Source organism: Pteropus alecto, unplaced genomic scaffold (assembly GCF_000325575.1).
Source record: "Pteropus alecto unplaced genomic scaffold, ASM32557v1 scaffold313, whole genome shotgun sequence".
NCBI classification, from domain to species: domain Eukaryota; kingdom Metazoa; phylum Chordata; class Mammalia; order Chiroptera; family Pteropodidae; genus Pteropus; species Pteropus alecto.
The window spans coordinates 2,066,346-2,090,064 of NW_006434832.1; the positions used below are offsets into that span (position 1 = coordinate 2,066,346).

At 50.1% G+C, this 23,719-nt stretch overlaps 1 protein-coding gene across 7 annotated transcripts in view; it reads left to right on the forward strand.

Moving 5' to 3' along the window:
• MAPT (microtubule associated protein tau) overlaps positions 1-23,719 on the forward strand; it is an 88,167-nt gene that overhangs the window by 37,525 nt on the left and 26,923 nt on the right. For 3 of the 7 annotated variants that reach the window (XM_025045644.1, XM_025045646.1, XM_025045647.1), the window contains exons 2-4: positions 7,686-7,844; positions 11,565-11,651; positions 17,625-17,690. In XM_025045644.1, the coding sequence (XP_024901412.1) occupies positions 7,703-7,844; positions 11,565-11,651; positions 17,625-17,690 (295 nt within the window). In that variant the 5' untranslated portion in view covers positions 7,686-7,702. Of the gene's footprint in view, positions 1-7,685; positions 7,845-11,564; positions 11,652-14,177; positions 14,265-17,624; positions 17,691-18,434; positions 18,437-21,786; positions 22,571-23,719 lie in introns of all 7 variants that reach the window. The other 4 variants (XM_006910167.3, XM_006910169.3, XM_025045645.1 and 1 more) reach the window with 2 other exon arrangements.

Consider the following 23,719-nt stretch of genomic DNA (forward strand, 5'->3'; position numbering starts at 1 on the left):
TGCACAGCAGTGCCACCACGCCCCCAAAGCCACCTTCATTCACACTTTTCTACAATCGTCAATTGTTCTCTTGGATTGAGGCCCAGGGTTATTCCAGCTTCTTCTCACCAACACAAGTTTTTCTTTTCTCTGGGTTCCCTTATCTTCTCCCTACTTAATTTGGCAGTTCTGCTTGAAATCTGGGTATTATTATTAGTATTCAGATTTGGCTCTAGAGCATTCTGTGGTCCACGGCGATGTGACGGGACCACGCGCTCACACTTGAGAGCTTCTCTGAGGTCTGCTCCTCTGAGGTCTTCCTCCCAGCAAGTCTTAAGTCTCACTGAGGACTCCCCGGTGCCCCCGTCCCAGCTGGGTGCGACACAAAAGAACATGCAGCTCCTCGGACACTCATGGTTGGGACCAGCCGCTAGTGAAGTGCGTCTGAGGCATCAGGGTTGCCAGGACCCACCTCGAGGGCGTGTCGATTTAAGCTCTCCAGGCGCTTTCATTTCCTTTAGGTAAGTTGCTCTCCGCTGCCCGAGTACAGGGGTTTTCTGGTGACCTTGGCCCAGGAGACCGGTGTGCCCACCCTTTCACTGATCTTTATATCCTAAAGTAAGACAGTTGGACCGTAAGCAGTGAAGAATAGAGTGTAAATGTAAAGAGAAAGTTTTCAAGGGAAACAAAAGCTTTAGTGCCAGGCTGCCTGGGCCTTGAACCCTGACTCCGTTACGTGACTACCGTTACATGACTTCGTTACATGTGACCTTGGGCAACGGACTCAACTTTTCTGTGCCTCAGTTTCCCCATCTGTAGAAATAGGCATCATAATAGAGGCAGTCATGTGCATTAAGTGAGTCATACCTGGAAATAATTTCAACATGGTTCCTATAACTATGAGGAATTCTGTTTCCTACCCTCGTGCACTGGCAAATTCCTGATGGTATAGAAAAGGGACCAGAGCAAAGAGAGAAGGGAGCCAAAAAAAAAAAAAAAAATCACCTTGGAGAACTCTAGGGGATGCTTGAAGCTCATTTTGAAATTATTTTTGGATTCTAGATTTATCCCTACTTCATCTTCTGCTATCTGAGAGAAATCCATTTAAGGTTTTTTTTTTTTTTTTTAATAGCACATACCGTTTTTTAAAGTGACATTTTTTAATGTCACATACTATCACATACCCTTTAAGTTCCAATTCAGTGTTTTTCAGTAGATCCACAAGTTGTGCAGTATCCCTAGTCTCTAATTCCAGTTTGGGTTTTTAACGTGACGGGGTCTAAGGGCGATCCCTCTTTCTCTAGATGGAGCCACCCGGCCTGGTGGCGGTGATTCCGCTGAGTCACCGCGGGCAGCCCGGGAGCGTGCGGTCATTCCCGGGGAGAAGCTGGCGGGCGGGCTGGGCTGCGGCAAGCGGACACCCCGGCCGGGCGTCTGCTGCCCCCTAGCGAGGGCTGCGCCTCGGCCCTGAACCGCCCCGCCCCGCGCCGCCCCGGGGTGGCCTCTCCGACCCAGGGTGGCCTCTCCGCCCCAGGGTGGCCTCTCCGCCCCACTTGTTTCAGACGCAAGAAGCTGGTTGGGAGCGTGGACTGCGTGATGAGCCAGGTCACGGGACCCGCCCCTGATGCGGGCTTTCCCTTCCCTCCCCGCCTCTAACTCCAGCCAGGACCCGGTCATTTCACTGAGCCCTGGAAGAAGAGAGGGGGCTATGGAGGTTTAACTTTCGGTCGGGCAGGCACTGGTGTGATTCAGTAGGATAGAGAAGGGTTTTAGCATCAAAAGATCAGAGTTCAGACCCTGCTCTGCCGCTTACTAGCTGTGTGACCCTCAACGGGTTACTGAACCTCTCTGAGCCGGTTTCCTCATCCAGGAAGGGGAACAGTAATTCCTCTCACGGGGTTGTTGTACTACAAAGATATTCTCTCTCTCTGAAGCCCCTGTGACTGGATTACATAATGGGCTCAAATAAACAGAAGCTATTAATATTCCAAAACTGCCAAAAGGGTGTCCCGCGTCGCCCTGGCTTACCAAAGGAGGTTTCTGGAACGGGAATTACTCATTACCAATGCATTGCTGTGGGTAAAAAATTAGAAAACACGGAAAGGAAGGCAGCAGTGGGAGGAAGCCTGGCTGGCCTCCACCTCCTTCAGGGAGAGGCTGCCCCAGCTCAGGTGGAACCTGCAGGCCTTCTGGAGAGCTGTAAGGCTGGGTGGGGAGCAGGCAGAGACGTCGGAGCGGCCTCTCATGTCCCAGAGGGCAGCAGGCCCAGCGGAGAGGTAACCCCTTGCCTTTCCCTTACCTTTTTGTTACCTGCGCTGCCTTCCTCCTTCCCTGTCAACCCTGCAGGCACTTTTCTCCCTTTCTCTGCCCCACCCCCTACTCTACCCACTGGCAAGGTGGCACTGGGACTGGGGGGGTGTGATCCTGTAGGACAAGTCACCATGAACGACTCTGCGAGCCCCTTGCCCTCACAGCCCTCAATTGATGCAGCTACAGAATGACAAGGACAGACTCCAGGAGCCTCTGGTTCTCGTTTCTCTTGTCAGGAGGCAGTACTTCTCCTAGGGTCCCCACAAAGTGGCCCGCTTTAGTTTCCAGGTTTAACTCAACTTTTGTGCCTCTCCGAAAATTTCTTTCTTACCTCTGACCCTGCTGCCTCCAAGTCACTGCCTGGGAAAACAGGTAGGAAATCGGAGATAGTGAGATTGGCTGATCTAGAAAAATAAGAAAACAAAGTGTATTTATTTTCCCGTCGATGTGTCTCTCTTAGATTATAGGGATCCATGAGGTGATGACCATGTCTAGTCTGTGCCGTGTGCCCACTTCATGGCCAAGCTTGTTTGTGTGTTTTTCAGTCGACTGTTTTTGCACGGAAATCTTAGAGTCAGGATGTGCTCTGTGCCATCAATCAGATGGTTTACATGTTCTTTGTTCAATTCTTCCGGAGAATTCCTGCCCTTGGCTTTTGAGGAGGAAAATGACAGGGGTCAGAGAGGGGTGGGACGGGAAGGAGGAGGGCTGAGTGCAGCCCCTTGGCTAGGACGCTAGGAGACATGCCTCCCACTCAGGCCTGGTCTGGGGACCTCCTGCTCTCCCGTACTGATCACCAGGGCTCCCGAGCTGGAGGACACCAGCCCCGCTGACCCACTTAGAATAAAATGTCAGAGCAGGAAGGGAGCCCAAGGGTCACTGAGTGACGTTTTGCAGGTGAAGAAGGTGGAGAGAAGTGACTTGGTCACACAGCTTCTGGGCGTGAGTCCTGGACGATGCTCCTTCCACACCCTAGACCTGTGCCCCAACAGAAAGTTGGGGAACATTTCATGGTCTAGGATGGAAGAACGGGAAGTGAGGGGCAGTTGAGTATTCCATCAGGACATAGGCTTTGCCTCCTGGTGTCACCGCTTACTGGGTGTGTAACCTTGGGCAGGTCACTTCCCAGATTTCTCATCTGTCCAAGGGGAAACTTAATATCTGTGATGATGACAATGACGATAACTACCTCACAGGGTTGCTGTGAGAGTTTGGTGACATTCCTGTGAGGGAATAAGCCCTTCCTTGATAGAGCTCACGCAAGCACTGACTGTGTGCCAGGCCCTGGGGCTGCAACAGTGAGTGACCTAGATAGGTCCCACCCCGGCGGAACTTGCTCACTTGGTGTTTGTCCTATGTTTTGTTCTCCAAAGACATCTTCCTTCTGGCTTCTATTTTCTGCTTATGTCAAGTAGACTCTAGGGGATGCTCCAGACAGGGCCTTGTCTTTCTCAACATGGACTGTAGGTACCAAAACATTAGCATGGGGGCAGGTGGCCCAGCCCCATTGAGCTGAAGACACAGCTCTCGGCCTCGTTGACTCAGAAGATCCATGAACCTAAGGGCATTTGCTGTCCTGGGATGGATGGGAAGGGGGGCGTGGTGAGCCTCCCTCCCTGCTTAGAGAGTTCTCATGCATTCCACTTCTTTCCCCAAAGGAAAATATTGGCCCTTGAGAAGCACACAGTTCGTTTATTTTACATAGCGAATAGCTGCCCGTGTTTTTAGGGATGATTTAATTTCTCCAGTGGCCCCTGTAATTTGTTCGGCTTCCTACTGATGTGCCTGACTTTCTCCAGCCCTGCAGGGGTGATGCTGGTGGGTGGTATCATCATCTGCTCTGTGGGGCTGAACAAGGCAGCCTGGCAGCCTTAGGGTTTATACTATGGATACATGGGCTGCTTGCCAAGCTCCAGGAATGAACCTCAATTCTCCTGCTCCTGACTTGAAATCTTATGGAAACCTCGAGAAGCAGCTGAAGAAAACCCAACATTAAATGCAAAAATCCACACTGAAGATATAGGCAGTGACTTAAATGCTCAATTCTTGCTAAGACTTAACTTACAGATTTTTTTAAAAATTATTGAGAGGAAAGAAGACATTCTTAAAAAGCCAAAAGCAGAAGTCTGTAAGTAATGGCCCACAGGCCAGATCTGGCTGTGAGCTAAGGATGGTTTTTACATTTTCAAATGGTTGAAAAAAAATGAAAACAAAAATGACATTTCATGACATGAAAATTACATACAATTCAAATTTCAGTGCCCATAAATAAAGTTTAATTGGAGCTCAGCCATGCTCATTCACTTACATACCTGTCGTCAGTGGCTGCTTTCCTGCTGCAATTAAATAGAAAGAATTAGATCACTAAAAACATAGCAGAAAACATTGTTGATCTTTATGTACTATACAGCAATGGAATAAGTAACAAAATAAAATAGATTTGACTGTATAAAAATTGAAACCTGTCAGCCAGAAGCCATCAGAATTCAAAGCAAAAGGCTACCAACTGGAGAAACGATCTGTCACAAATAGGATAAAGGGTTGATGTTATTCATAAATTAAGAGCTCATTCAAGTCATTACAATGAGCACCGAGACCTGAACAGGGAAAGCAAAAGGTATAAATGGACATCTTATGAAAGAGGAAGCCAACACATCAGATTTTTACTTTCATACCTCCATCCATCATACTACAGGAGGGAAACTTAGTCATTGAAAGGAATCAATCAACTCAAGAACAAAACCACAGGGCTCATTAAACTTCTCAACGTTCACGAAAACTGCAGCTGCAGGTTGAAAGGAGTGACCCAGGTTGGCTGGCCTGGCTCACCTGGGCCAAGTGTGGTGTCTCCAGGCAGTCTGGGAAGCCTCAAGCTTGTGGGCTGATTCCACCCCTCTAGGTTGGGGTTCCTGGTGAGTCAGCCAGTTGAGGTGACTCGTGGACAAATCCCAGGGACGAGCAGCTGGGCAGTGACTCGGGACGTCCTGAGAGGCTCCATCAGGAAGCAGTGAGGAAGGCGTTACTTCCTAGAGTTGGGTAGGCAGCAAAAGATGAGTTCTCAGATCATGGTGCCTTTCAGAAGCGGGGTTCCCACGTTCTGAGGCCTTCTGAGAGAAACGAACCATCAGCTTGTCTAACGATAGAGAATATCGCCCAAATTCTGAGCCTTAAAGGATGAATGCGGACTTTTATCTTCCCAAACTAAAGTCCTGCTCATTCTTGGGGAGATGTCAAAGGTTTGGAGAAGCTCAGTCTCAGATGCCTTTCCTGAGAGCTCTCGGAGGGACAAGGGCCTCGGTCAGGATGAAAAGGTGCCCCTTCTCTATAAGCAGTAGCTGCCTAAGTGGGGCTGGGCCACCACCACCTGCCTCACCCAGAAGAGGTCCTGCTGACCTCATTCTTGAAATCTCCTTAGGCCATCCCTGCTCTCACCAGCTTCTTATCCTGAATCCTGGGTGGAGAAGAGAGCTCAGACGCTCACACCGGCATGTCCTGCCCTGAAGGGAAAGGAATGAAGCTGGACATGAGTATGCCATGGCCGCCCGGTATAAACACAGTGCCAGAAGCCTGGCTGCCCCACCACCAGCGTCAGTCTGGGAAGCGTTATATGGAGGGTCAGCCCCAGAGGGACCCTCCGCCTGGTAGGCCACCATTTACATGTCAGAGTCGAGACTACGGATTTGCGAACATTCTGCAACTCCTAACACATTTAGAGAATGCATGATATCAGGTGTGCATGCCCTCCACGCCTTGCCCATGGTAGACATTATTAATCGATCGCTGACACCAGAGAGCTAGACGCAGTGGAGGCAGGAGAGGGAAAGGCCCCATCCACTCTAGTTCATGTCATCGGCTCTCCCCTTAACAACTCACCCACTGCTGCTGTTCCTATGTGCCATCGAGAAACTGTTCATGAAATGAAAGCAGAAACATAAAGAGATAACTTAATAAATTATAAAAGAAAATTAAAGACTAAATTTAGCTTAAAATTATGAATAATTATAAAAGTTACAAATATAAGAAGGAAAGAATAAAATTAAAAAGTAGCCTAAAAGGTTAGAAAGAGAGATGGTAACATAGGGAAATACATTTTAAAGAATTTCAAAAGGTTAAAAATAACTAAATGACCCTCTGGAATACTTTTACAACTCTCCTGTAAATCTAAAATTATCTCTAAAAAAAGTTAAAACATTAATTAAATGAAAGCAACATAAGAATGTAAAAAAAATGTAAAATAAATCAAAAATGTAAATAAATACATATAATCAAAAAAAGTTAAAACATTAATTAAATGAAAGCAATATAAAGATGTAAAAAAAAATATGTAAAATAAATCAAACATGTAAATAAATACATATAATAAATACATATAAAATATAGCTGAGATTTTCAAAGGGTAAGAAATAAAAATCAAGATCAAAAATAATGAAAGTTTAAAGGGAGAAAGTGAAAGCAACCAGAACAGGCAAGTTTCCAAGATAAAAACAAATATAAAGTAGAAAAGAAAAACTATGAGATAGATAATTTTAAAGGAAGATACCATAGTAAAAGACAAGACTCAAATTACAGAGATACAAATGGGAAATAATGAAATAATCCAAAGCATGAATGAACCAAAGCAAAGCAGCATACTAAAAGCCCAGAAATTCAAAGTTATGAGTAATTTTTAAATTAAAGTAATGTTCTCCCAATAAAGATGAGGACAAAGTACCAGTAAAGGATCATTTCTACTGGGCTCTGATGAGCTGAATCAGCGTCTGAGCTGGGGCTTTTGCATCCCTCTCCGGGCCCTGTTGGGACTTCTCTGCCCACCCTTGGAATGGACACCTGAGGGTCCTGGTGGGTGCCAGTGAGGTCAGTGGAGGCCACAGCCCTGACATTCAGGGGGCCACCCAACCCAGAGCTGGGGTAATTAGGACACCGGCCGGGAGCTGGTTCCGCTGTCAGTGACCCATGATTAAACACTCGCAGGCTTCTCTGTGCCTCGTTTCCCTTTCCAGGAGCACCTGCTGGTGCCTTCCCTCTTCTGTTTGTCCTACCTTCTCCACTAAAAAAGCGATCAAACTCCTAGTCAGCAGCATTAACTTTTTAGTGAAGTGGAAAGAGCACTGGGCATAGTAACGAGTCAGGCCCCCTGAACCTGCCCACCTGCTGGTTTTGAATATGAACTGATGTGATGCTGGTGAATTGAAAGCCCTCGTACATGTCAATAACAGAGCTCAGGGTGAGGTTAAGCATCTGGTTGTTGGGGAGGGAGGGATGTGGGGAGGTGGAAATCTATCTGCCATGAACTGGGGAGGCGGCACCTCACCGTCCCTGCTCCCCACCTCACCCCACCCCCAAGCCCCTACCCTCATCTCAGCATCTCAGCCTCAACCTCCCATCTTACTTCCCAGGTGGCCCTTGAACCAGGATGGCTGAGCCCCGCCAAGAGTTCAACATGATGGAAGATCATGCTGGGACGTATGGGCTGGGGGACAGGAAAGATCTTCCCTCCCAGGGGGGCTACACCCTTCTGCAAGACCGTGAGGGTGACGCAGACCATGGCCTGAAAGGTTAGTATACGGCCCTGCACAACAGCTCCGGGCGCCTTGGGAATCACAGCCAACCCGCTTGCTTTGGAAAGAGCTGGCAGGAAGGGTTTGAATCCACATTTTTAGAGGAGTTTTAAATACAGTATTGGATTAGATTGTCAATTGAATGAAAGCTCATCCTTTGAATGGACCAAGGTACTCAAAACGTGAGGCTCTTTGACAAGGAGAGTATGCCCCATGAGTGGATGCAGAGTGACCAAGACTGCAGGGGCCGTCAGTCTGATTCGTATAGGCCGCTCCCTTGCGTCCTTAGCCACGTCAATGAACCTATAAATCAGCAATCTTCAATAGCATGCAAAATACATGGCCGTATACCTTATCTCTTCTTTGCCGGCCCGTCTGGGCCCTATTCAGCAAGTTGGTTAGCCCTGGGATTCCTACTATACCTCCATTTATAAATTGCATTAACTTCTAAATAGTCTAAAATACGGTCTTTTGGCCAAACCGGCTTGGCCTCCTCCTCTCCCTTTCCAAAAGAATATATTTCATTTCACTGCCTGGCCACCGAGTTCGGGGAGCTCCCAGAGCCCTCTCTTTGCTCCGCATGCTGGCCCCCAATTCTCAACGGGAGCACCAAGCTGGCCTCAGTGTAAGAAAGACTGTTCCTGCCTTCCAGAGCCATTTCTAAGGAGACAAAACGGCAAACAAGCTACTTTCTCTTCTAATGCTAAAAATAATAAAACACACTTTTGCAGCCTGGGGTGTGAGGTGCCGGGTGGAAGTGGTAGAGCTCCAAGGTGGGAAGGGACCTCTTCTGGGAACACCTATCCAGGACGGTTCCCTGGAGGAGGCAGGTCACACGGAGGTCCCCTGGGTGGGGGAGCCTGAGGAGCAATCGCCCCTACCTTGGAGAGGTTTCAGGTCTTGTCGGCGACCTTGTTTCAAAGGCTGGCTTCTCTGTATCTGTTTAAGCAGAGAACGCATTGGCGTCAGATGAGCTTGGGAATTAGGTGGGTGGACTCCTAGTTGGAGGAGGTGGAGGAAGAGTGGACGTGCTGTTCTGGGAGCCCAGAGGCCCCCCTCTGCCCCTCTCAGGAGCCCACCTGGCCTCTGAGTGACGTGAATTGGGGGAAGTTCTCAGCTGGACCAGACCCCCCGCCTGGTGTCGGGCACCATGTGGTAACAAGAAGTGTGCATTCCGACCTCTCCACAGCTGTGGCCTGGGAGCTGCTACGGTTCACCCCCACTCCCTAAGAGCTCCCTCATTTGAGGACGGAGCCCACATATCCCCTGTGTGCCTCTTGTCACTCTTTCTGCCAAGTCCCCTTGGAACTTTAGTTATTAAACTCTATTAAACTCCCGTGGGTGGAATCCAACTTAGAATCACAACATACTGAATTCTGCCCTCGGTGAATCCCGCTGATGAAAAATGATGCTCTATTTAGGGTATGCTGGTTTAAAAATTAAGTTACATATATTTTATGTTGCAACAAATGTACCATAATAATGACACATGTAAATAATTTTGAAACTGGGTGTGGGGTATACTCTCTGTACTATCTTTGCAAATTTTCTGTAAATCTAAAACTGTTCTCAAATGAAAAGCTCCTTTTGTTTTTTACAAGTCCAGGAAAAAAGTGATTTTTACAACTCCTATTTTTCAAAGGAAAACTGGATTCAATTTGTGAAGTAAGAACAAGTTTACCAAGTCATTTTGTGTCTCAGACTTGCCTACAGTATGTTCGCTGAAACTACTCAATTCCTTAACATAAAACATGATCAGAGAAGTTCAGTGCTAAAACGGACCTATGATATATACGGTCGACCTTTCAACAACTTGGGGGTTCAGGGTGCCGACCCCCACGTAGTTGAAAATTCACATGTAACTTTTGACTCCCCAAAAACTTAACTACTAATAGCCTACTGTTAACTGGAAGCCTTACCAATAATATAAACAGTCAATAAACACATATTTTCTATGTTATACGTATTACATATTCTTATAATAAACTAAGCTACAGAAAGGAAGATGTTATTAAGAAAATTATAAGGAAGAGAAAGTACATTTACAGTATTTACTGAAAAAATTCACATTTTAGTAACTCGCACAATTCAAACTCATGCTGTTCAAGGGTCAATTGGATATGCAAATAAAAAAATTTTGCTAACCTTTTTCCATCACTGCTGTAAAAAAGAAAGCATTTGAAGATAGTTTGCTTACCCAAAGAATGTACTTGCCAAGAAAGTAAGTAATACCTAAAAGATTTTCATAGTTCTCATCGCATTTGTTCTTGCAACTAAGGATTTAGAATGAGTTGTTTTTATATGGGGAGTGAGGGGTGTCATTTAGCAGAAGGTGTCACTTTACTAGTCACATTTTAGATAAGTGACAGAGACTATTTTCAATAATGACAAGAAACCACATGTAAAATACTAGAACAAAGTATTGAAGTTGGGTAGGACTAGATACAGCCAAAGCGAGCTTGCAGGGCGGGTGAAAGATGGTTAACTGATAAAATAAGGCACGCTAATGAATGAAAAGGTGTTAATGGGTTAACTTGTTATACCTTCTAGATAAGACATTCAGAATAGGCTTCTTCTCCTTCCTTCCCCATCTCCAAGAAATTTAACAAGGATAATGCAGATGAAGAGGATTGCTGGCTGGGGACAGTTTGAGGAGAGAGTGTTTGGGGGACCAATGTGCCTGAGGCCCCATATGCTCCTGTGCCCTGACAGTTGAGGCTGGTTAGTAATAACAAGACCGGACAGACAGTCTGTGTGATGCTTCCTCACCCACTGGCTGTCCGAAGCCTACCTGAGGCAGCTTGCAGGTTTTTGCAAGCTTCAGGACCAGGGAGCTGTGTGTTTGATAGGAGCTTGTTTAGAATTAGCTCTTCTTTGGCTGGGTGGGCGTGGCCAGGGCTGGGTGTCCAGGCTCGTGTTTTTAGCAAAGGATACAGGGTGTTTGATCTCAACAGTGCACTTGTACACCAATTGCCTTTTTTTTTTATCTCACAGTCCTGCTTCATGCACAGAAACAGCCCCTTATCCTGAAACTGACTCCAAGGCTGTCCCCACCCCAGGTGGGATGGCTCCTGCAGAGTCCACCATAGCTTTGTTGACTTAGGATTCTGAAAGGACAGTTTTCTTTAACTGTGGCTGACATTTCAGCTGTCACTCAAAGCTTGTTGGTCAGTATTGGAGATCCTCTTATGAAAGGAGCTAGGTGAAGTCCAGATACCATTTTTCCAGTCAAAAGTAAGTGCTGTGTCTGCCCTAAGCTGACTCCTTCTCAGATGAAGGAGTTGGATCTCTGAGTGTTTTCCGGGTATCTATCTGCCATTAATCAATGGCAGTGATCTCCGATGAATCTCTCCAGTAAGGACAGACAAAGCCCCAGGTTTACGTGCTTTCTGGTATCTGCAGCCGTTTGTCAATACAGAAGCCTTAGCTTTGGTTGGAACCACAAGCCGATTAAAGGCAATGTCTCCTCTCACCCAAGAACACCTACTCATCACCTATGTCTTTGCTGATGACCCTCGCGTGGGGGCACAGTTGTGTTGAGATGGGGATGGGATTGGTCCCCTTTGTGGTTTTATCACATGGCCACGTCCCATCCATCAGGGTTCCAAGCTAAGTGATTTTTGGCTCTGAAAGACACTGCTCTCGCGTTCTTTCCGAAGTTGAAAGGGAGGGCGGGGAGAGGCAGCCATGCTGAGGGGCTCACTGTGTATGTTCCAGAGTCTCCCCTGCAGACTCCCGCCGATGACGGATCTGAGGAACCGGGCTCTGAAACCTCTGATGCTAAGAGCACTCCGACGGCCGAAGGTGGGGCCTCCTTCCTCTCCTCGCTTCATTCACGCAGCTCCTTCCATGCGCCGGCCTGCGCGTAGCCATGCTTTGAGTCCATGCGTGCCACCCTTCCTGGCTGCATTTGCTGCCGCCTCTCCCTCCGGCTGAGAGAGATGCTCATTCAGTGCTTGGTAGGATGGGGCTCAGGAATGTTGCGGGAGCAAGCCCTGCTTTGATGCCTTGCTAACTAGTACCAGGCACGGACACTTCATCATGTGTACGCTTTGAGGTAGCTGCACCTGGAGAGGATGGGATCTGGGGCAATATAAACAGAGCAAAGCTCCACAAAGCCCCTTGTCCTCCCCAAACTCCTTCAGAAGCCCACACCCACCTCGTTCTTTCATGAGCCACCAAGTCCCAGAGCAGCCATGTGGCTGAGGAAAGGGGTAGGTCTGTGCATATCATCAAGCTCACACTTTGGGACTGGGTTTGGTTTAGTATCCTTCATACCTTGAGTGCTAGGCTTGGCCTGGGCCTTGGGACATTGGCCACAGTGTTAGTTCCAGTCCATCTTCCAACCTGTTCTCTCCAGACATTTGGCACCTAGGTAATAATAAATCCCCTCATGTATTTCCTGAAGTGCTCCTTGGTCCCGATTTTGACTACCTCATCTTGTTTCTCTTCTACGCCAGTCAAGACTGCATTTGATTGCAGGTAATAGAAAACCCAACTGTGGGATGTACATGAAGAGGTTTATTTATCCCACATAGTAAGATGTCTGGACTTGGGCAGCAGGTCCCCAGTGTCATCAATGCTCTTCTGTCTTTATCTTCTGCCATCGTTAATGGTTGGATTGTTGCCTCATGATTATGAAACAGCTGCTGTGCTTCCAGGCATCACATCTGCCTTCAAAGCAGGAAGAAAGTAGCAGTGCAAAAAGAACAAAAGGGCCCTGAAATCAAAAGTACCCCTTTTTTATTAGGAAAGCAAGAGTTTTCCTGCAAGCCCCACCTGGCCAACTTTCACTTAGGTCTCGTTTGCCAGAATTGGGTTCCATGGCCACCCCTGGCTGTAAGGGAGGCTGGGACATTGAGCATATTTTGCTCTTCAATCTCTTTAGTAGAAGAAATCAAGGGAGAATGGCTTTCGAATAGCCTGTCCATATCTGCCCCTCATCTCTTCATCCTCCCCTGGGAGGCTCAGGTTCTGTTTTCAGCATTTCTCTGAGCCCTGTCCATTAATTTGGCTCCTGTGTCCCAAGATGAGAAGCCGGCCCCAGCATCTCCCCAAGTGTCCACCTTTGGATGATGGTGGACTGCCCGCCGATTGTTGGCATAAGGGTGCATCTGTGGAGGAAGTAGTGGGCATGGCCCTCCAGCCCACCCCTGAGGTCCTCAGCCTGGTGAAGAAGAGACCAGGACAAACACTCTGCTCTCCTCAGAGCCAGTGATGCAAGGCATATCCTGCTGAGCTCGTTAGGACAGTTTTGCAAGTTGCCTGCCTCCCTGAGAAAATCCTGAAACATTAATGCCAGATTCCAGGCCAGCCTTCCAAATCATGGTTTTCAGTCCTCCGTCAACATTATTCTGGAAGGATCTTCCAACCAAATCTTGCTGCATCCCGGACCCTACACGTGTGTGGGCCCCGGGAGCTTCAGCTCCCACCCCACAGGGCTTGGGGGCCGGGGCCAGGCTCTGCCAGGCTGCTCCACCAGCTCCCAAGACCATAATTAAACTGGACTAAACTGGCTCAGGCTCTTGGAAAGCTTTCCACACTGACAACTCCTTATGTTTGCCCAGAACAGCCCCGGAGTGAGCCGGGGCGTGGCTCAGGGAGGAATGCTGATTTGGAAGTGTTCACCTTGATGAGAGTCTGACAGCATCTCCTGGTGACGGCCCTTCACCTCCGGCCTCTGCTCTGAAGGTGGCTCCATCTGCAGGCCTCTTGTCAAGCTCCCCACCCCAGATAGGACCAGGGCTGTTCACTACTACCCAGGGAACTCGTGCTTCTTTACCACGGGTCACGGGCTCAGGGGCACAGAGTGTTAGAGCGGGAAGAAACATTAGAGGTCACCTGGAGATGATGCTCCCATTTTTCAGATGAGGAAACTGAGGCCCAAAGAGGAGAAAGGTCTTGCCCAAAGCCTCGCAGCAAAGCTGTAGACGCGGCCCTCACACCACCTCGGTCTCCTCTCCTGCACCACTGTAAGAATCAAATATCTGCAGCCAGTCATCTGATTTTCAACATTTCTTCTTGAAACACCACGGAGGCCATCCCCAGCCGTCTCTCTCACTGCAGTGTTTACACGGGGACTGTCCCCGGCTTTCCTGGCAGATGGTCTGGGCATCTCATGGGCAGGGGCCACTCCAGCAGAATATTAATGTGCTTCTTGGGGAGATGTCAGGCAGGGCAGCTCTGGGCCTGCTTTGTGGAGTGGCTTCTGCGCACGCAGCCGAGCCCCCTCCTGCCTCCCCCGCCCTGCACTGCTCTGCACAAGAAGCAAGGCGAGGGGCTCGGCACGGCCCGTCCTGGCCCCCAAAGGTGATTTTCGGTGGTTTCCAGACGTGACAGCACCCTTAGTAGATGAGGGAGCCCCTGGCGAGCAGGCGGCTGCTCAGCACCGCACGGAGATCCCAGAAGGAACCACAGGTGAGGGGGATCCCAGGACTGGTGTGAAAGGCCCAGCCGACCTGCCGGAGGCGAGGGTGTGGCAGAGCCATGCTCGTCCCCGAGTGAGGCAGGAATGTGGGCCGACGCCAGCTCCTGGGAACCTTGGGCTGTTCCAGGCCTGATGCCTTGATGCCCTACTGCTTCCGTGGCCGACTGCCAGCCTCCCAGAGGGTAGAGAACCTTCTGGATTCCACCTAGCTTCTCCTCTCCTATCTCAGTCAACACATCAGCTCCACGGGGTTCTCTGAGGCAGGCCGGTGACAGAGCCTGCCTTCTTCACCCTGAGGTCGATCTACCTGCTGCTCAGGGTCACCCCCTAGGGAGTGGTGAGCACCAAGTGTGCAGCGGGCTCCAGGTGACTGACCCACACCTTTGGAGGATCTTAACTGGACAACCCCTGAGGAATTCAGTGATGTAATCTAGCATCCAGCCCTAGGACTATCTTTTCAAATGTATCTGCATAGAACAGACATGATGAGGCTGTCCTGTCAACACGGATGATGGGGAATAGCTCAGACAAGTAGGCACCAACCAGAAATAGCCCTGGACTTAAGGCCAACCAGAGTCACTGAGAGCTGCCCAGGCCCTGAGGAAATGGCCAGCACAGCCCGAAGCTCTCGCTGTCATTTCCTTCACGTCCCCTTCTCTGGGCTTACGTATTGGAAGGCTCTCCGCAAGGAATGCAGAAGAGTTCTGGACAGGATTTCACCACCAGTGCAGAGTGGGGGAAAAGTCCCCAGGCAGAAGTGGCTTTCCTTTATAAAGACAGTGCTCATGGCAGCCACATGGGGAGCCCACAGCCTTTCTTGGGGCTCCATGTGCTGAGAACAGCCATGCAGGAGCCAGGCAGTACCACCAAACCGCTTCGAAGCAGTTTGGGCTTTGTGCATTGGTCTTTGGAAATGGGTAGAGAGGGATGTTCTTGAAGCCGGTAATCTTCATTCTTGACAGTGAGCGTCGTTTGAGAGGCACAGAATGACTCATGAGATGAGATCACACATCACTTAGTTTTTGTCTCCCGCTGTCCCTTTACAACCCCAAAGCCGTGCCCTCTGGTGGGGCGCCCTTCTCCTGCCCCAGATGAAGACTCTAGCCCACATCCAGTCATTCCTCGGCAATCAAAAGGACTTTAGTCTCCTTAGTCACAAAACACAATCTGCAAATGCTAATTAGAGTGTCCACTCCACGCAAAGGTGAGAGCTCATTCGGGGTTGCAGGCCCTCCCCTCCGGGCCTGGGGAGAGGAGCATGAGGGTGACGGGAAAATTCTTACCGGGCCGGCACTGCTGTGAGCCGGCTCCACACCCACTGCAGTGCTCGAAGTGACCCTTTTTCTATGGGGACCTTTTCTGAATCCTTCCAGACTGCCCCCATCCCATTTAATCGCCCCCGAAGGACCCTCCTACTGCATTTGACTCGGGCAGACTTTCCCTCTCTCCTCGCCCCTTGGGGTCTAAAGAGCCTCCTCTAGCCTCACTGCCGCTAAGGTCAGCTTGCTCCTGTTAGTGGCCCATGGACATGGTCTAAAGCGTCCCCACACTGTCATTGCCTTGTGCCCATATCAGGTCTGCGGGAAGCCCAGACAAATTCTGAGTACGCAGAGTGATCGCAGGCCCACCGCACGCTCCTCTGCTTCCCGGCCAAAGCAAGGCCAGCCCGGCTCTCTTCCCCTCGGTCTCTCAGTCGGGGTTCTGACAGCGGTCCACCAGGGACACACACACCAAGTGTCTCCAGGTGGTGCCTTGAAGCCCAAGGTGCCTGGAAGTGGGGCTGAGATGGGGGATGGCTACATGGCCAACCCTAAAGCCGTTCCCTCCAAAGAAATCCTCCTCAAAAATACTCTCCGCTCCATCCTCTCCACTGAGTGGGTCTAACTCCATCCTCTCCACCCTTTACCCCCTCAGTGAGGTGGGAGGTTTTAGAGTGAGGAACATTTTTCAGCTGTTGACCTTGACAATATGGACCTTAGTTTAGCACCGCACTCTGCCGTGTCCCATTTGGCCGTATCTTGGTGTGCGTGTGGAACTCCTCATTTGAGGTCCATTTGGGAGTGCGGTGTGGCCACCCCACCACGGGAATCCCTGCCATGCTGGGATGGGAGCCCTGGCCTCTTGGGGCTTCAGGGATCTAGAGAGGCCATGTGATGGCCCAGCCACTGTCACACACCCTCCCGCCTCCCTTCGGCTTCTCGAGCGCCTCCCTCACTGGCATCAGGAGTCATCAGAGTTACTGGCAGTCTCCAATTTCTAACTTGCACCAGGGCCAGGATGTCACAGCTCTGCCACCTTCCCGGGGCAGAGCGGTGACGTCACCCTGGCCCACCTCCTCATGTTCTCTGTCTCCAGGACTCTGTGCCATTTAGCTGGACTTGCAGCCGGTCACTCCGAGCTTTTCTTCTATAACCTCGTCAGACACCCAGACCGAATCTATGCTCGGAGCTGTGCCTCCTGGGCAGTTGGCGGTTGTCCAGTGATGTGGTGCTGCCATTATTCGACCTCATGCATGTGAATACATGGACAGCGGGCCTTGTAAACTCCTTCTGGACGGTTGTATCCACTGTCCTGTAGCAGTAGCCTGATTTTTCATGATGTTGACACTGGCATTGTATTAAAGCTTTCTGTGCTGTCGATGGTGTGGTCAGGGACTTTTCTTAGTCTTCTTCATTTGGTGAGCTGCGGCTCCCTACGCGGGTGCCCAAGATACCCCAAAAGCTGCTCGCTGGCACTGCTGGCCTCCCTCTAACTAGGTAGCACCTATTTGGGGTATACAGTTAAAGGGTTTGCCCAGTAGTTCGGAGAGAAGAAACCACCTACCATATGCTAGGCACTTTGCTAAACATGTTCACACAAATTCTTGTATTAATGCTCACCACTCTCCTACAAGACAAACCGGTGTCATCACCCTGGAGTTCCAAGGAAAAGGAGACTCAGAGAGGTTAAGTAAATAATGGCACCAGGGCGTGAACCCCAGCCTACCACGGCCCACATCTAGTCCTTCTGTGCACCTCCAGCCCACGCAGAGCCCTGGCTGGCGCTGAGGTTGCAGCCACCACCCAGAAATGGTCCCGTGGCAGTGACTGAGGAGTGGACTGCTCCTGTGACCTCACCCGTCTTTGTTGAATGGGGTGCTGGCCCCGCTGTGGGGAAGGTCTTTCCTACCGGGTCATGGGCACCAGCAATAACATTTGCAGAGAGCCGCAGGTGCAGCCCCTTGGTGCTTGTAAGATGTGCCTTTTTAAAAATGTTTTCAGAAAATTACCAGAAGATGCAGAGAGCTTCATTTCTTATACACAATAACTGTCTTTGCTTTTATGTCCTTCATTTGCTGACACATAAACCAGCTGAAGAAGCAGGCATCGGAGACACCCCCAACCTGGAAGACCAAGCTGCTGGACATGTGACTCAAGGTCAGTGGCTACAACCGCCCACCAAGGCTTGGGGGTTGGCAGGAGGGAGATGGAAACCACAGATGGGCTCCGCCCGGAAAAGATAATTCACAGGTCCTAATTCATGGAGCCAGGAGAGTCTTAGGAAGTGGTACTTATCAAAGACGGGCCTTCCAGATACAGAAAGAGCTCCGGCGTTTTTTTGTTTTGTTTTGTTTTGTTTTGTTTTCCCTAATACTATTCCTGAGTCTCCTAAGGGGTTTAGTGTTCTAAAAGAAGCTGGCCTTGTCCAGCCTGGGGAGTCAAAAATGGCTGTCCAGCAGAGACGCAGATGCATGATGGGTGATTCTCCCTGCGTTCTGCTCTCCAGCCTGTCCCGGGAGCGAGGCCTCGACCTTATCACCACCAAGCTAGTCCTTTTCCATGTCTTCTGTGCAACTGTCAAACCTTATTATGATGTTCTTCTCAGGGACCAAAACTTGCTGCGTTCAAGAAAAGCAGCTTTCTAGAATGATTTAGCACCAATGCTTTAAGAATTTCGTTTTTTAAAATCCTAGAGATTCTTTATCTTAGGAAACGGAGCCCTCTGATACAACATGGGCTACATAAACGAACTTCAGAGTCTACTGTGTGATGTGGAAGCTTCTAGATTGCAGAAGAGCTGGGAAGACACTGCTCTTTTCTCCAGAAAGTGATATATTGTATTTGTCCAGTGTTTAGCGCCGCCACTGGGGCCATCTGCTTTTAAGAAGACTGTGCCCAAAGAAGTGTCTCGTTAAGAGTATTTTGAGGCCTAACTATACATTCTGTTCCCAGAGGGGTCACCACCCCATAGCGGGCTGTCGTTTCTCATCTCACATGGCATGGAAAGGCGTGTTTTCTTTCTCAAACTTACAAAGAGTTTCAAAAAATATTTGAAGGGATCATCAATATAAGGAAAAACCTGTCTACGTGTTAAATAACTAGAATCTTGTGTCCTGTTTCTTTTAGGTCATGGTTTTTCAGCTTAGGTAAAATCAGAGGCCTTCACAACCTCTGGAAATGATCATTTTTTTCCCTTTAAAAGATGTGGATTTGAGTTTTTCTTCAAATTTTTACTGCAGCCTGTGTCTGTCTGTCCCTAAAACATATTCCATGCAATGAGAAGATCGGGTCAACATCTCTTTGGGAAATTTTAGTATTGTGCTAACTGAATTTTAAAATTTTTCTGCCAGTGACCTAGAATCACATATATAGCAAAATGAGCACCAGGTAACATCTGCAAAAGGAAAATCAACACCAAATCTGTGAACACATGGAGGTTTCTACCCCTGCTCCCAAGGCCAGGATGTAATGCCTTGATTGGAGCTGCTAGTTCAAGTTGCCAAGCCGGTCCCTCCAGTGAAACCTTGTGAAATTCTGACACACTGGTGACCCACAAACACACTTTATTTGCCAAAGGCCTGCAGACCGTTTTGTACTAAAACACTCAGATTTAGGAATAGCCGTGTAAACAACGCTATAGACAGAAAACCTCTGGTAGCTTGTGTCCAGAAAGTACTAAGTTAAAGATGTCTCAGGATGGGGCTGCAATACGCTGAGAGAGAGATGTGGGAGGCCTAACCCCTGTCCCACTCACCCCGAGGAGCCGGCCTCTCTCCTATAAGTGTCACGAGGACCAGGCCTCCTGAGGGGGTGTGGGGGACAAGTTATTTGGATTCCTGAAGCAATCACATGCTTACCCAGATATTGTTTACCTTGGAACCCCTGTCCCTGGTGATCACTGTGGTTAATATTGACTGAGCATGTCATAGTATCCTGGGAATGGAATAGAATACTCTCCAGCCTGGCTCCTTCCTCTAGGAGTGTAATTACATTATGTTAGGTTCCTTGTCCATCAACACACACATACACACACACACACACACACACACACACACACACACACACACACAGTACAATCATATATTGATGGCTTTTCAAGTTATGGTTACTATTCATGTTTGGAGCCCTCATCTCTTTTTTAATGAGGGTCTTTGAAAGTCTCACATATATCAGAATACAGAAATATCCCAATCAAGAGCAATTTCTAGGAAATTCTGGGAGGAAAGCTTTTTTAGCAAGGTTGTGGAGACCTGGGCAGGGGGCGGGGGGTGTAATGACCAGCAGCCACCACCACCTCTGGTCTGTGGAGCAGGTTGGTGGACAGGAAGTTGTGATGCTGAGGCTCCTGCTCAGGTTGTCTCCTGCCGACCTCATTTCCTGCATCTCTGTTGCTGGACACTGACCAAGGGACCCAGTAAGACGCCAGCAGACCCTGAAGAAAGCAGTCTTCACATGTTTTCCTGACACCAGTTCATCCACTTATTAGTCACCTGCTGTGTGTAGGCTCTGTGGTCGATGCTAGGAACATGAAGTGAATGAGATTGTGAGCTCAAGACCCTGAGCTGGGGTGGGTGGTGAAGTCGAGCCATGGCCAGGCCTCTTGGCAGTGAGCCAGCGGGCAAATCCACTGACTTGGCTAGGCTGGGGGGAGAGGGACAGTCACATGTTACCCATGTGTGTCCATAACTGCACCCTGTGTGCAGGCTCTGTGGTCGATGCTAGGAACATGAAGTGAATGAGATTGTGAGCTCAAGACCCTGAGCTGGGGTGGGTGGTGAAGTCGAGCCATGGCCAGGCCTCTTGGCAGTGAGCCAGCGGGCAAATCCACTGACTTGGCTAGGCTGGGGGGAGAGGGACAGTCACATGTTACCCATGTGTGTCCATAACTGCACACGTGTGTGGACACAGGCATTCTTTCGCCTCCTTCCCATGCCCTCATTCAATCTCTTTCTCTTCCAAGCCCCCGAATCCTTTTGGGGGTCTAGGTTTTGTTTAGAAGGAAGCTGGAAAGTTGTATAGGTTATTCTATTGGGAGTAGGTAGGATTGTCAAAGGGTTAGAAGCTAAAAAAAAAATAATAATAATGTTTATCAGGAGAACCAAAGAGCATAACTCTTCCGTCCTTCATTCACAGTCAGGCCCTTTAAGGATTCACATGAATGATACATGAATGAACCAAAAGAAATGAAGCGTGCCCTCCGTCAGCTGGGTGGGCACGCGGCAAGGTGTGCGGCCAAGTGAAAGCAGTGGCTACCGCAGGCTGGGACCTTGCCACGCACAGCCCGTTACTGCCGCGGTGGTCAGCCTCACCCTGTGCCGAAGGCCTGTCCGTGATCCATGACCGGGATAAATCTGAACCGTGGTTTTGTTTATAGGAACCTTACAGCAGGTCTCTCAGTGAGGACAGGAGCCCCAGTGATGATCAGTGTTGCATTTTCCACATCTGTCAGCACAGGCTTGAAGTAGGATTGCTTCGTGGAATCCTGCTCGTCTCATGTGGCCAAGTAGGGGAACAGAACGAGAGGGAGAGGAAAGGGGATCCTCACTGCAGCCAAGCCAGGTCCCATCTAGAAGCCAGAATATTCTGGATGCTCAGTGTCCCTAGAGAGTTCTGTAGCCTAATGGGGAGTGAGCAAAGGCAGCCCCTCAGTGGGGCCAGCAGCCCTAGATAGGCTGACATGCTCCGAGCCCGATCAGGCCCGCGGAGGAGAGGGGCTCATCCAGGGTCACAGAGTGAGCTGGTGGCAGGTAGACCAAGAGAGCTTTCGTTCCAAGCCAGTGAAAGCAAGGGTGAGCCCAGAGCGTGCTCCTTTTCTTTGTCAGGTGGGCTCGCGATGCCGTTTATTTCTTATTATTTCTTATTTCAAGAGTATTTTCCTTCTCTTAAACAATCAATGTGCCCTTGCTAACCTTTTGTCACCGCTGCCTCTTCAAACCCAGAGGAGTTGAGAGTTCCTGGCCAGTGGAGGAAGGTGCCTGAGAAGCCCCTGACCTATGGGCTTAGCTCTCAGGTCCAGCCTGGACAGGGCAGAGAAGCTTCTGGGGCCTCCATGCCGCCTGTGGGGGAGAAACAGCCAGAAGCTCCCGTCCTGGCGATCTCTTGCCATTCCCAATATCATCCCATCTACCAACCACCTCCTTTAACAGGAGGCGCTCAGGAGCCCCACCAGGAATGGGGACCAAAACAAGAAGACCGGGCCGAGGAGGATCTGGCTTTTCCAAAGCCCACCTGCCCTGGATATCTGCAGATGGAGCCTGGAAGTGTCAAGATCGTCCAGGAAAGCATCCTCAGAGAGCCAGGGCACGCTGGAGATGAAGCCGCGGACCCGAGGACCCTGGGTCTCACCTACCAGCCTGTGTCCCACATGCCTGGGGCTCCCATCCTGCCTGAAGACCCCAAAGAAGCCATGTACCAGCCTTCAGGGGCGGAACCTGAGGTTGCAGAGCAAAGCCGCCATGGCCTGCGTTTGCTGGAACACCAGCTTTCGGGAGACCTACGCCTGGAGGGGCCACTTCCGAAGAGAGACCAGGGCAAAGAGAGGCTGCGGGGCGAGGAGGTCGATGAGGACCGTGACATCGATGAGTCCTCACCCCAGGAATCCCCTCCCTCCCAGGTCTCCCCAGGTCTGCAGAGCTCCCCAACCCAAGGGGGGCCATCCCCACAGACAGTTTCCAGAGAAGCCACTGGCACCCCCGGTTTCCCAGCCGAGGGTGCCATCCCCCTCCCTGTTGATCTCCTCCCCAAAGTTTCCATAGAGCCCGATGGGCCCAGTGCACAGCCCACGGCGGACGGGCACGTTGGGCCCCCCGAGTTCACGTTCCACGTGGAAATCAGAGCCAGTGTGCAGAAGGAACAGGGGTGTTCAGAGGTGGATTGGGAAGGCACTGCACTTTCGGGGGGCCCCAGAGAGAAGCAAGCTCCCCAGGACCCTTCCGAGGGAGAGGACACAAAGAAGACTGACCTTCCAGAACCATCTGGAAAGCAGCCTGCAGCTGGTCTGCCAGGAAAGCCCGTCAGCCGGGTCCCTCAACTGAAAGGTCTGTGTCCAGAGCTGCTTCACGCCTTCCTGGTAACTCCGTGGGCCACCCAGGCTGCAGGCCCTGCCACTGAGCTTCCGGCTCCCTCTTGACTCCTGCTGCTTCCAAGGTTCCTAGGGACGGCCACTGAACTGACCGCCTGGGCCCTGCTGCTCACCCCCTGTGGCCTCTCCTGCCCCTCAGGCTCTTGGCCGCACGTGCTCTCCTCACGCTTTGCCCGCCATTCTGCATGTCACCAACACCCCCACCCAGTGCTTTCTGCCCTGTTCACCTCTCCGGCCACTTGATTTATCTGCAATGGTCCATCAGCCCACAGGAGGATGGCGGGTCACCCTCCAGAGAGGATAACAGCTGCTCTCACTCCTGAGGGCTTATTATGTGCCTTAAATTCGTTGTCTAGAACCCTCCCAATGGGGCGTCGTTAACCCCGCCTTGCAGATGAGGAAACTGAGGCCCAGAGAGGTAAAGTAACTTGCTGAAGGTCATCAAGTCATAAGTGAATGAGCTGGGTTCCAAATCCAGGTAGGGCTACTCTGAAAGGATGCTCTTCCCTATATACCACGGTGCCTTCCAGAAGATTCTGAACGGTGTGCTCCTCTCCCAGAGATGCAGGGGACACAAGCCTATCTTCTGCTGCTCTTGTCAGTGGACAACACCTCACAGGCAGTAGGTGACACACACACAAGCGTGTGGAGGTGGCCGAGAGCCCATGGCGAGCCTTTGGCCCAGCAACCCCCACCTCCACCTGCCCTACCTCGTGGCAGGACAGACAAGGAGCAGAACAAAACCTCCCCGTCTCTTGTGCTGAGATCTCAGGGTCTCAGCCCAGCCCCTTCTTAAGCTCCGGGAGGCACGACCACAGCAGCCCTTTGGGGCCTGGAGAGGTGGAAGGAGAGGTTCTCAAGTGTCAAGGTCTCTGTGTCCTGTTAGGCAGAGGACAGTTGATATCTCAGAGGGAGCCTCATGACCACAAGTCAGGCATATTTATATACTTAGGACCCTTAGCATTTTAGAATTATTTCAGAGCTCAGAAATTGATGCTACTTAAGCTGTCATTTGCAAGCGTCTGTTAAATTTTGATTAGAGCCCCCTTGTCAAGAAAACTTCGAAATGTTGTAAATAAAGGAAACTGTATTTAAAATTTAAGAC